General features: G+C 48.8%; 4 protein-coding genes across 4 annotated transcripts; 1 reads left to right on the forward strand and 3 right to left on the reverse strand.

The window, feature by feature from the left end:
• Positions 1 to 396: 396 nt before the first annotated feature.
• LTR84_003040 (uncharacterized protein) lies at positions 397 to 2,346 on the forward strand (the record flags this gene model as incomplete). Its single annotated transcript, XM_064846635.1, has 5 exons — positions 397 to 507; positions 561 to 1,046; positions 1,189 to 1,882; positions 1,942 to 2,045; positions 2,098 to 2,346. The coding sequence occupies 5 exons, from the start codon at positions 397 to 399 to the stop codon at positions 2,344 to 2,346; spliced, it is 1,644 nt and encodes a 547-aa protein (XP_064705615.1).
• Positions 2,347 to 2,618: 272 nt separating this feature from the next.
• On the reverse strand, positions 2,619 to 4,276 carry LTR84_003041 (uncharacterized protein; the record flags this gene model as incomplete). Its single annotated transcript, XM_064846636.1, has 5 exons — positions 2,619 to 2,925; positions 2,984 to 3,066; positions 3,125 to 3,575; positions 3,632 to 3,705; positions 3,755 to 4,276. 5 exons carry the CDS (start codon positions 4,274 to 4,276, stop codon positions 2,619 to 2,621), a joined length of 1,437 nt encoding a protein of 478 aa, XP_064705616.1.
• Positions 4,277 to 7,521: 3,245 nt separating this feature from the next.
• Positions 7,522 to 8,632, reverse strand: LTR84_003042 (uncharacterized protein; the record flags this gene model as incomplete). Its single annotated transcript, XM_064846637.1, has 3 exons — positions 7,522 to 7,865; positions 7,942 to 8,502; positions 8,557 to 8,632. The coding sequence occupies 3 exons, from the start codon at positions 8,630 to 8,632 to the stop codon at positions 7,522 to 7,524; spliced, it is 981 nt and encodes a 326-aa protein (XP_064705617.1).
• Positions 8,633 to 10,483: 1,851 nt separating this feature from the next.
• On the reverse strand, positions 10,484 to 11,554 carry LTR84_003043 (uncharacterized protein; the record flags this gene model as incomplete). The annotated part of the gene is made up of 2 exons (XM_064846638.1): positions 10,484 to 10,698; positions 10,753 to 11,554. The coding sequence occupies 2 exons, from the start codon at positions 11,552 to 11,554 to the stop codon at positions 10,484 to 10,486; spliced, it is 1,017 nt and encodes a 338-aa protein (XP_064705618.1).
• Between the last annotated feature and the right edge of the window lie 1,819 nt (positions 11,555 to 13,373).

A 13,373-nucleotide genomic window follows, 5' to 3' on the forward strand; every position in this document is an offset into this window, starting at 1 on the left:
CACATTCAAGGCACCCCTCACGCTATTTAATTATCATAGACTACAACCACCATGTCTCGGCTTATTCGAACGAACAAGCCACACCTCTCAAGCATCCATTTGTTGATCGTCAGCCTACAATAGGAAGCCGTTCGCCGTAACAATCCCATTTGGGATATTTTCCAGATCAGACTTTGTACCGCTTCGAATGGGGTGTCACAATGAGGTAATCTGCCCCCTTGCTCCGCACATCCAGACACGCCCTTCATTCGCGGTCCCACTTCCCCAAAGCTCAAGGGCTTTCCAGGGTTTAGGTGGGGTTTGCCACTTGAAGATTTCGGCGAAGACGTCCTAAAAGCATCACTTCTTCGTTTCTCCTTTCTCACGACAACCAGGTTGTAGCATTGCGACCTTGCTATGCTATGCTACGCCATCCTCGGGGCGGCACCAGATCTCGCCTTCCAGGCTGCCGTCGTTGCCGGGAGAATCATCTTCGATGCGACCGCAAGAAGCCAACATGCTCAACCTGTAAGACGGCCAAACAGCCAGCCAAATGCACCTATGACCCGAAACCATTGAAGTTCAGCCATAGCAAATATTCCTCCGCCATCCAACATCTAGACAACAATACTGCCAACCAAGACTTTAGCATATCCGGGCACATTTCCGATCTTGCGTCGCCCTCTCCTTCTGAGGACAATATTGTTCCTGCATTCGTGGATTTAGTCGAAGGCTCCCAAAATGACCAGGGCCGAAGTCCCACCGAACCATGGGTGGGAACGACGATCAGCCCAGTGATAGTTTCCCCTGGAGTTCAACACTTATACAACGGCAGTCCGAGCTCTGTGCGGACTGGTTTCGATGCGGCTACGTTCACACATGTGCAGAGTCCGACGCAAAATAGGCCAACATGGACGTCTCCTCTTGCTGGCCTAATTCCAGGCTCAACACCCGAGCACGTGTCAGGCTACTCTTTGTCGCCCACGGCGAGGATCACTCCCTCAGTACTGAAAAATGAGCTGGAATCCAAGGTATTTGAGTTCTACATTGTATACATGGGACACTGGGTAAGTTCTTGCTCGTGAAAACACCCTTGTGCACATACATTGCTTGGCTATGGCACATTTCAGATGAGAGATGAATTGCATGGCGTCACATGCGGTACTTCCCAAGAACGCTACTGACACATGTTCCACTCGATTTAATCAGCTCGATATTGGCTCTCCCAAGCACTATTTCCAATCCCATATTCCACAATTGGCCGTGCGAGAGCCACTCGTGCTCTATGCATGCCTGGCATGTGCTGCGCAAATCATGTTCCTGATGGGCATACTGGATCGGTCCATTGAGGAACAGTACAACGGCAAAGTGCTAGAGATACTTATTCCTCTGCTATCCTCGAATATGGCCACGTCGGCCAACGAGGTTTTGCTGGCGACCACCGTCATCCTGCGAATGGCCGAACAATTCCTCGAGCTGGGGCAAGATGCTCAGCGACATCTCAATGGCGCTGCGTCACTCTTCATGGACGGGACAGACTGGCCACTGGCCGAGCACAATCTCGGCATCGCTGCCTTTTGGACCCATCTGCGCGAGACCACCCGCATATGCTTTCTGCATGAGCAGCCGCCTCAATTCGACCTTGCGCAGCTCAATATCAACGATTCCCTCCCTGACTCTGCAGCTCCCGAGGAGGTGTGGACCAACAAGATGACCTACTTATTATTGAAAGTTTGCAAGTCATGCTGGGGTACCTGCTCTGGTGATCTAGCAATTGCAGGCCAGCTACATGCATCATTGGATCTGTGGAAGGAGAACGTCCCGCCATCCTATAGACCGTGGTTGGTGCGAGAGACTGAGGAGCATCCGTTTCCAGTGATTAAATATTTTGAACCTTGGCATGGTAAGCGCAGCCTACTAGATGCCCGTGGCCGGTGACACTGATCTGACCAATTTTCAAAGTCGTGGCATGGCAATTTTACTACACGGCCAAAGTCATGCTGGCCGTTTATTACTCGAACAAACAACAAGCCGGCAATGTACACTGGATGAGGAATTATATTGAGGTAAGGGTCTGGCAGATCTAGTCCGAGGCATAGCTGACCCGCTTTCACAAAGTCGGAGATCGTCTCCCCAACACGATTGTTATGCGGACTTTGCATGTCATCGAACAACATTGGTACGAATCTCAATGGCAGCCATCTGATGGCATGGTGTGGACAGTATTTTTCTGGACAAAAGGAGCAGACACAGCTACTGGAATTCTTGACCAAGTTTGGGGAGAAGACGAAATGGCCTAATCAGACCAGCAGCAAGCGGTTGCAGGAGCAGTGGAGGAGTTCTCGTAGATCTTGGGTCGATTGCTAAATAATTGCCGGGGCAAGCACGACCTGATCATGAACCATGGATTCTTCTATGATGCATTGTTTGTGAACTCGGCTTACATTTTACTGGCGTTGAAAGAGAGGGAGAAATCGAAAACTGCTTTTCTGACTATCTGAAATGATACGTCTCACATTAGCAGGAAAGATTTGTGAGAACAAAATACGCCCTCTGCAGGCTCGGGAAGATGTCTATTATCAGGCTTTATGAACAATAGCTGAGCTGAAGATACAGATTCAAGGGTCATCACCATTGTCCTATGTGCTGTACTTCTCCCTGATCATTTGAGCAGCTTTCTCCGCAATCATATAGATTGCAGCAGTCGGATGCTGATCCACGAAGAGTGGCATGATCGAAGCGTCGACAACCCGTAACCCTTGCACTCCGTACACTTCAAGAGTTGGGCTTACGACGCCCTCATCGTCGAGGGGACGCATTGCAGCAGTTCCAGCCTGGTGGGCTGAGGAGACACTGGTCTCGCGAATAAAGTTGGCAATATCTTCATCCGATTGAACAGCTGGTCCCGGGACGATTTCGCCGTTCGCAGGCCCAGACGTGTATTGACTGAAATGCGGTAGTGGGTCAGCTGCATTCCTCACAATGGAAAGTTGCATGCACTTACGAAAATTCGCTCTGAGATATCAGAGTCCTAAGTCGCTTGATGGACAGAATCTGAATATTCAGATCGCTTGCAGCCTCGTAAAACTGCATAGCCAAAGTCAGTGAAACTTACACCATGATTGTCAGATCCGAGTAGCCTTACCGGTAGATTGATCAAAGGAGGAGCTGAGGCGTCCCGTGAATTAACAGTTACATTGCCGCCCGTTCCTGGCACCAGCATGTAAGATGCTAGCGAAACGTAGGATTCTTGGGTGTAGTTGCTGAAGTCGTAGTAGTTATTCAGGGTAGGTGTGTCGGAGGGTAAGGGATACAGAGAAGTCCACAGGATCACTTCGTAATGTGCCTGTTCAGAACGATTCACTGCAAGGTAAGATGCTCCTACTGCATCCAGGTCTGACATGTTGAGTGTAGCAAAAGAAAATGCTGGACCTGAATTTCCATCAATCGTATTGAGTGGGTTAGAGGAGCTATTAGGCTTCCGGGATTTCTCGATCATCGCGGCCTCGACCGAGCTCATGTCTTGCTGGAACTGATTGGTCGATGCTTCATCAGTTGTCCTGATAACCATGGATACAGATGGCGAATCGTAAAGGCTTGAAGAATTAGGTTAGAGGGTCTGAAACAAGGCGGGCAAGATTGCTGAACTCACTGTTTCCCCACCCACTCATTCTCGTATATAAGTGGGATCTGAAGATCTTCTAGTATTTGCCGTGGCCCTATTCCCTATGACCAATTAGAAATTGATAAAAGTGAAGACGAAAGAGCAACATACGGACAACATCAGCATTTTAGGAGTCTGCAGTGCACCTGTCGATAGAATCACTTCTTTGTTGGCATACACTATATTCTTGCGCTTTCGGCCATTCTCCACGACTGTATATTCCGCTCCATAGGCAACGGGTTGTTGGCTGGATTCGGTGTTGTGAAACAGGATTCGATCCACGACAGCGAAGGTAATCGCTTTGAAATTGGAGCTGCCGACAACAGTACTCCAGAAAGCTGAGTAGCTTGATACCCTCGTTTGGGAATGTGGATTCAGAGTGTTAAGTTCGTGCTTGCCACCAGTATTTCTACCAGAGTTGAGGTCTGTGACAATTGGAATTCCGATAGAGGGCGATGATTCAATAAAAGCGTCAATGGAAGGGGGGTTGAAGTTGGTGTAGCCGAGCGTCCCCGGCCCCGCGTCGGGCTCATACAAAGACGGATCGTATGATCTATAATGTGAGTCGGTTTCCGGTGGCTCAAGTTTCCAGGTCTGTAACATGTGAGTTGGTATATTTGGCATTCCGGACATTTATAAGTGTACTCGTTCGAAATATTCTTGTATATCGTCCCATCCCCATCCCGGGTTACCCATAGCTTCCCAGTTATCATAGATCGAACGGCTGCCACGTCCGTAGGTAAGACCATTGATAGAACTTGTTCCCCCAAGACAGTGGCCAGCGTGTTGCGCCAATGAACGTCCGTTCAATCCAGGTACTGCAAGTGAGGTGAAGTTCCAGTCAAGTGGTGTGCCTGGTTTGTGTCTTTAGTTGACTAGGAGTATGGAAGTCCATCATACACACTCACCAACCATCTCTCCGGTCAGGGAAGGAGAGTCGAAAGGCAAGCCATAGGCATCAGGAAAGCCGCCAGCCTCCAGCAATAAGACTGTGAAATTTGCTTCGACTAATCGGGCTGCAACCGTCAACCCAGCAGTTCCGCCTTTGCTATACGTCAGTGGCCGTAAGACAATCAAAGAGCTATCTCACCTCCAATCACGACAAAATCCGCTGACTTCGATATGCTCTTTCTGTTTCCTTCAGAATGAGAAGGGAATGGCGACGCATGGACACACGTCGTCAATACTGACAACACAATAACAACCAACTGCGCTCGCACGGCCAGGAGATACGCCATGGATCTGCTGAATAATCACAGAGCAAAGTAAGTGAATTATCCCACGTAGCAGTACTACCTCGCCAATCTCTATGAATTCTCACAAGAGAATGGACGATATGTTTGTACGAAGCGAATCTAGGTTGATGCAAACTAAACAATGTTATACCAGCAGGAAACGGTCCGCAAGTTTCCTTTAATTATTTTGTTGCACAGAAACACATGCCAAAAACAAAGACATCGAGCTTCGTAGATCTCTAATCGATCAATCATCCAGAATTGGCCACGCTAGTAGCATGCAGTGTGTGGGACCATGCTCGAACAGGAGCCACCATGACGTTCTTGGTATGTCGGGTTTGAGTTTCCGACAAGAGGAGCCTAAAGCGGTTCCGGAAGTCCAAATTAGTACATCACTGGGGATGTCATACTTAGACAAGGCACTGTTGAAATTATGGACCTGTCGGCAATAAGTATCCGCTCGGTACCCTACTGGGGGGAATTGACGTTGATAACAGTGCAGGTACAAGGGCATTTATCGAATCTAACCAGTGACCTTGGCCATCAGTTTTCTCCCGAGTGCTTGGCCTGAGCAACCAGCAACCTAACGTGGATGTCGAAAGCGAATGTTTTTTAAGCTATCCACAAATCGATCATGCAAAGGGTGGACCTACTGGGTGCCATGTAGTAAATGTTGACATAAACTGAGGCACTAGGTAGTTCCATTTAATCAGGGGAGGGGAGTTTTGTGGACTGGGCACCTGAGTGAGGTAATGGCTTTCATGTCATGATCGCTCCTCAGTTGTGAACTACGGTCTACTGCTCAAATCTTGAATATCCGTCCGGCTGCTCCCTAGGCTTGTCACCAAGATCAACTCAGACACCGTAGAACGCCAGAGAGTGAGACTTGAACCCACACAGCATTAACTATTCCATCCTAAGTGAAATCTATCTACCAATTCCAGCATGCCTATGAATTGCTCGACATAAATGTCAAAAGTGTTGGAGGGAGCAGATTTCAACAATTCATGATGGCTAGAGCAGGAGTGCTTGCTCAGATTAGCGTATGCTGGGTAGGGTGCTTACCGGGATCGGCACAGCATAAGCCAGATCTACTCCATATATGGTTAAGCATACGGATACAGCCTATGATACTTGATCATCGCACTCGCTTATCGAGTGTATGATTAACGGGTTCACTTCCATCACCTCAGAGAGCTTCCCATTGGTCATTTGCATACCGCATTTGATCTGATGGTGGTCGTATGAGCCGATCGATCTTCCTGTGGAATATGCGACCTCTTTCGGTCGCGGCGGATATAATATCCATCCGGAGAGCTTGCGAGCGACAACTCTAGTTAGTTCATGTTCTCCATTTGATGTTGGCTTTCCCAATAAGGACAACATTCCTGGTGAACTGGGAACCCTATGGATACGAAGTGCAATTTTCAATCTCAGCCACCACTTGTTGGCCCACTAAAAGGTGCTACACCGGAAATACCAAGAGCAATGATGTGCGAATATTTAGGAGTCAGTACTGCAGTATCGGCATGGGACACACAGCTACCCGGTAATTTCAGCCACCAATGATACGTGGCCATGTGATGATGATCGAAATCCAAATTTCTATCAGGTTCAGAACTACCTGCAGCTAGGAGATATTACACTATCAGCCCTGTTATGGTCTAAAAATGCATTGCTGCACCGGCCTAGTGTTGAAACTTGGCCTTGGCTTTGCTCAGCGACCATGCGATAGGATATAATTGTACTCCCTTGTTTGGTTGTACGTCTATCATCCTGAATTTTCGGTGCCTGCTGGGGAACACGATTGACTCCTGCAATCCTCCTGTGGCCTTGATTCATCACACCGGTGCCATACTCCGAAGTTGTAGAAGTTTTGTAGAAAGTTTCCATTTTGAGTCGGTTCAGCATCTTCCACTGTCTCTCACCTTGATCCCAGATTTCAATTGAGAGGCTCGCATTAACCTCCTCCGTGCCAGCAGTGCTCAGCCTGACCACGTTTCTATGTATTCGACTACATCACAGGCGTCATGGAGGTAACAGCTGTCGCATCGGATAACCAAGCGGGAGTGGTGACTTCAGAGGGGTTGGATCTTTTGGTGTACTTTTCTTGTCAATGCGTCCCCCTAAAGCCCTATTTCTTCGCCTAATGTAGTGCAGCGAAATGAACATTCATTCTCATGTACTGATTATGCAACCAAGATGCAGAAGCCTTGCTGTAGTGGCTACAGCAGTGGCTGGCGAGTTGAACACCAGTCGTGTGGCTCAAGCTTCCCAAAATGGCCAACACAAAATTGCAAATCAGCTGCCCAAGGCAGTCAACAAGAAAAGTCAAGTATGGCATGCCGATTGACTTGAACCTTCTGGCCTCCAGAAACATTCCGGAGTTTCCGTTACGCGGCGTCGAGGAAGCCAAATGTCGCAGCACTTCATCCGAACACAGGCACTGCATATCTATCATGTCCAAAGAAGATTTAGGGTTGATTGTACGTATAACGATCATAATACAAACGGCAAAGATGCCCGTAATTGTGCGTTTCCTGGCTGCACCACCAATACTCCAATATTTCTCATCCTTGGTGGGAAAAATATTTCTCCTAGTTGTCTTCGTCTCCTTCCACCAAGACGCAATCAATGCATTACTTAAATCAGAAAAATAGCACCTGCAATCACCGATAATACTCCTGCGACACCCAACTTCATCCCCGAAGCCCTACCGGCTGCGGCATTTGCAGCAGTAGAGCCTCCTGTGGCGCTGCTTGTAGACGAAGTACGGGTTGCTGACCCAGTAGCTGACGAAGCTGACGATGAATCGCCAGATGAGCTGCCAGATGATTGTGTAGGGGGAGGAGGGCTTGGATCTGTAGGGTCTTCTGGAGCCTTGTAGCTGGCGTCGGAGGTGGGGAAGTCACCAGCCGTTGAGAGGCGTGGACCTCCATCTTTGCCGGCAGTACCGGAGTACTTGACACTCGTGGTTTGCTTCATTCCTAGAGATGGAAATAAGATGTCAGTCCTGTAGGAAGTACGGATCTACGTCTTTGATAGCGACAATAGCGCACTTACCGTCACTGTCGGTGTTAGTATAGAGGATCTCGATCTCGGCAGCGTCAGGCGACACATGACCGGAAAGAGTCCATCCCCATTCAATACCGTCCTCGTATCCAAAGTTGGGCCAGATGTCTCCTCCATCACGACAGCTTGTTCCAGGCCAGTAGAAGTAATTGTTGGAAGGGACTTTGCCGATGAAAGTACCTGTGAGATCAAAGCCGTCACCACTCTTGGTGGCACCAAGCTCCCAGTGCTGTAGCTCTGTGTAGTAGTCGTCGGTGCTGGATTGGACATGGATGGCAATATCGGCGCCACTGGCGCTGGGAAAGAGGATATAATAGGGGTTCTTGTCGTACGATGACCGGTCGAGACTGCTGTTGCCTGGGACAGTTTGACCACCGATGGCGAATGCATTCTTCATTGTCTTGAAGACGGTGGGATCGTTGCAGTTGCCACCTCCATGGGTAATGCTTGTTGTACCGTTGTACCAGGCAAGGTAGGGTTGCATTGATGAGTCAATCCATGGATCGCAATTCCAATAGTTCGCACCGCCATATCCGAAGGCCACAAAAGAACCTGTATATCAATTCGATTAGAGAGAACAATAGACGAGTATGTTGATGTTCTTACTTCCACAATCCTGTGCAAATGCTGTCTTAAGTATTCCTGCCAACGCCAGTATAGAAACACTCTTTGTAAAAGCCATAGTGAATGAAAAAGAATGTTCTATCACGAGAAGTGAAATTCTACCTGAAATCTGTATAAAGAATGTCGGATGGTCCAAGAAGTATTCTCCCTCGACAGGGAACTCACCAGTTCATATACACTTCCCCTGAGTCTATACTCATCACCCTATCTTTCAAATTATATACCCAGGGCATTTTTTTCTTTCGCCAAAGGAGGCGTTTCCTGCTGCGGAAGACTTGGCATTCGTTCGAACCCGCCCGTCCGGAGTACAGGGGCCAGTTGGAGGAAAGCAATACAGCTTAGGTTTAAACAGACATCCATGCTCTCATGTGTTATCACGCGTAGCCATCGAACAGTTTGGGGCTCGAAACATGGCAAAATGGCCCTGAATGGGATTGCCGTCAAATTTTCGGTTGTCGAAAGTCAACTTCGGTCGGTTGTTATACATGGTCGAAAGTCCGCCTCGTATTCCTGGATCTCAATCTCTCTCCGCCGTCCTTGGCATTTGGGATACGAACTTCAGCTCTCGAGTCTTCCGCACCTTATTCGCTTGAGAAAGCTATTTAGCTTTTATAGCTCCCACTCCTCAACAACCCCTTGGTCTCGAACCGATAGTCGGAAGTTGGGACGGCTCAAGGCAGATTTTGTGGTCTTTTAATCATTTGCCAAAAGACCTCAGAAGTTTGCTGTCTAGTTTTCAGCGACATGCTTGGCGATGTCTGTGAAATCGGCACCAATCTTTCTGTCCCGCATAATCGTATAGTTATTTGACGAGATATCATAATACCAGTTCTTGTCTAAGATTTTGTGTGGCTAGGCATAAGGACAAAAAGCCCATTGGCCTGGGTGTATTGTGACGCGGGCATACCACTGATCCCGCAGTGGCTAGGCTGCATGCTTCCGAGTCATCGGTACAACTGTACTCAAGATTACCCTACCGGGACTCTTTCGGCGAGACCAAAAGATCATGACTGGTGTGTCAGCCAGTTCCTTGGCTTCAGGAACGTGATGGGGGTTTAGGTTTTGATAAACAGCGACCCTGCTCAGCCCTACAATGCTTGGCTATCGATCTCCCCCTTTCTGGCGCTGAGTGTGCCTGGGACCACGATGCCAGCGAGCAGAATGGCGTGGACGAGAATACGAGAAAACATCCCGCGTCCATGTGCCTTCTGATCAACCGCAATTTGTTTCCGGTCTGTTTACTGGTGGAAGGGAGTGAAGCAAGATGGCCAGACTCAAAGACGGGTGAAAAGTGTCAGTGCGGAGCTTGAAATATTCTTAGCATCAACCGCCATCTCGAACAATTGGACGTTCGAACAAGGGCTGTTGCATCGGGACCCGAAGCTTCGGCCATTGAATGGATGCTCGTGTATATAGTCGCATGTTAAGAATTAGGACTGCCGTAAATTTCCCGTGCCTTCAATCAGGTCTCCATAGCCATGAACAACCAACTTTGCCCCCAATGGCGCTGGCCTTAGTGTGACCCCTGGGGCACACTGTCTCATCTAAAGGCAGATTTGCATGGCGTCGAGACATCCATGTAGTCAGTAGGAAGCCCATGCTGAGGAAGATAGTGCGAGGCAAGTTGGATGACCTTGAGAGATATTTCCAATGATATTATGATATTATTATGTGCTTCGAGGCATGCACATATCTGGAGTACACTGCCCAAGCAACCCCACCTCTCGTGATTATGTTCAATAGTCGAAAAAGCTCGACTTGATGCTCGCTTTTGAAATCGTCCTGGGTCATTTCGATCATGCCCTTTTCATGAGCACCTGTCGACGAAACCCAACCTCCGGAAGACCAGCGAACCATTGCTTGCAGTCAGCAAGCACGCATCTAGTCGTGCATTTCATACCTAGTGAAATCATATGACAGCCTGTTCTGGTGCGGACTGGTCCCGAACCCTATACATGTGGAATTGAGCAAAAATGGTCACATCCTCGACCATGGTCCCCAGACTACCTATCAGCCAGGGTAAATTCTTCAGCACGTATGCTGATTCTGTTGAATGGCACAGAATTCCGGCGCCATAAGTGAGATTGCCCAAAAGAGATAGTATGAAGAAAAGAAGTGAAAGACCTGGATATCGTGTTAGCTGAAAACTTAGGGCATTCCATGATGCCTTGGTCTTACCTTCGCAACTCCGATCCCTCGCATTCTTAATAATTTGGGGAATTCTCGCTCCAAGATATGCAACAGCACTGAGATATCCTAGGATCTGTGCACCCGTTGCCATTTTCTCCTCGTCGGCATGACTAGCAAGAGGAGTTGGCTTCCAAGCACCAGATTCATATGCGATTGCCCAACCTGCCGCCCCAACCACTCCAATAGCAATGACACTCATTGCATTCTTGAACCAAAGCCTAGCACCATTCTCGTCGCTTTCCTCGAAGATTTGAGCAAGGTGCTCATCTGCAATAGCACTGCTTCTCCTTCGCCTAGCGCTTGCGCTACTTCGTCGCCTGTTGTCTGCCGACCCCGGGATAGTGACACTGTTTGTCCGTGTGCGCTTGAGTAAAGGTTCTTCCTCGTCGTTCTCTTGCGTTGGCCGTTCTGCATCTGCACTTGACGAAGAAGGCTGTGTGCTCAACAAAGCTTTTCCTTGCTTTCTCTTGTTGATAATACCATAGTACAGACATTGGCTGATAAGGACACCATCGGCGATACAAAAATATACACCTATTGCGACCACGACCGGGACCAGTCCCGCCCAAAGTGCGCCTGCAAGATTGGCGATATCACCGATAAACCAGACGAAGATGAATGCGAGGCTGATCGCTTCGGCGGATGAGTTGCGGTAGTTCTCGAGCAACTGAGGGACGAGGAGGAAGATCCAGCACGCGAGCGAGATGGAGCCAAAGATACCCGATAGCGCCTCGCGGGTGGTCAGAGGTATTTCCGCACCAGTGGTGAACAACATGAGGGCACTGGCCATTGCTGGTGAGGTGTTGCGAACACAGGAAGACTTAATGCATATTCATACAGAAATGTCTAAACAGCGAGAACTGCGCTCATGAAACCGCAGCTGAACAAGGTTGAGCTTCGAAGATTTTAGGTGGAGAGTGATCGGCATGGGAGGTCCTGTTTTTGTTGAAGCTCAAATGACGCGATATGACAAATTTTCGAAAAAAGCGCGCGCCCAAAATATACTGTGAACGACCGAATTCCCCGTCAGACGAAAAAGTCTTTATGTGCTGCAAGCATGCCCACGTGAAAAGACAACTCCGTTCAAAAGATAGCTTCAATGGAGTCTGAATCTGCTAGCCTCAACAGGGAGGAGATTTTGATCCTGACCCAGTTTCCCTACGTCCACTTTTCATCGCTGGATGCGTCGAGATTTCCGGAGCATCCCCTCGCCTGTGCCTTTATTCAGGCTGATGTCAAGTTTACCTGGAGTGCAAGAGGGGTGCCAAATGTCTTAATACACATTTGAAGATCGCTCTCTCAAGCGTACTGGACAAGGATATTTCGAACTGACGACGTACATGATATCCAGGAATTTTTGGAATCAATACGTCGAAGCTTGGTAGGCCATCCTCCAAATCCTTCTTCGCGGCCGACGCAAACTTTACGAGTGGCTCGAGGGCGGCTGTCTGCACGACCGCTGGGTGAAGATCAACTCCCCTTTGAGCTCGCGGTTGATGCATATTCATCTGACATTATCACTTCCTCTAACTCAAGCAGTTGACCTTCGAGAGAGAACACGTCAATATAGCGAAGAGATATAATTAGTATGCTATAAAATTCAGCTTGGACTTCGAAGGAGTCTTCTCGGGAGACTATGACTATGGACCAATCCAGGAGTCGGAGACATTTCTTGAGACATAAGCCAGTCTGAATGCGCCGGACTTATATGCTCAATACTCGTTACAGTCTTGAGAGCCAGATGAGCAATGTCTTGGATTTTTATGATTCAGGATCCCTAGGATCTCAAGCTCTGCTTGCAATCGCAACAACCGAACTTCCAGTGAGTGCTCCCGGCTCAGCTGGGTTGACACTACGCAGACCTTTGACGACCTCGACGTGAAGCCTTTGTTTCTCATCCTCATCATACCCCTCCGTGACGTTCTTCATGACAGGCATAAGCAACAGCATTTTCGCAAAGTCCTCGTGTGACTCATATTTAACCTCAGAACCCACCGAGAATGTCTGTACATCTGTAAAGCCCGTCGCCTCCAATTCACCCTTGGCACCTTCTTCCGATTTCCATGGCTCGGAGAGCAGCCTGAAATGTGTCCCTGGTCGAATAACCTCCACTGCATCCTGCAGGATCCCCATATGTTGACCTGACTTGCCACTGGAAACTGCTATTGCGCCGCCTGACTTCAACACTCGATATGCCTCATTCAGAGCTTTTCGAGGGTCGGCGAGCAAAAAGTACACGTGCCCACCAGTGATGTGAGACAATGAACCGTTGGCTATTGCGGACATATCGTGCGCATCGAGGTTCTTGGTCTCTAGCCTTTCCCAAACATTATGGCCGCTGGATATCTTTGCTCGCTTGGTTTCATCCAGCTTCTCCAGCATGGCTGCACTGTAGTCCGCAGCTAGAAGAGTGGCAGACTCCGGTATCTCAGAGCCGTATTCGTCCAGGATGTGCGAAATGATACCACCAGGGCCGCACCCGTTGTCCAGTATGCCGGATGTGTTGGCGAATGGTACTTTCTCGTTCATGGCAGCAATCATCTGCCGCACGGTGGGAGAGGTTTCCATCTTGGGTATCTTTTCGGCTAGCTCTTTCCACGAGTCCCCGG

Source organism: Exophiala bonariae (assembly GCF_035927105.1).
Source record: "Exophiala bonariae strain CCFEE 5792 chromosome Unknown scaffold_15, whole genome shotgun sequence".
Taxonomy (NCBI): domain Eukaryota; kingdom Fungi; phylum Ascomycota; class Eurotiomycetes; order Chaetothyriales; family Herpotrichiellaceae; genus Exophiala; species Exophiala bonariae.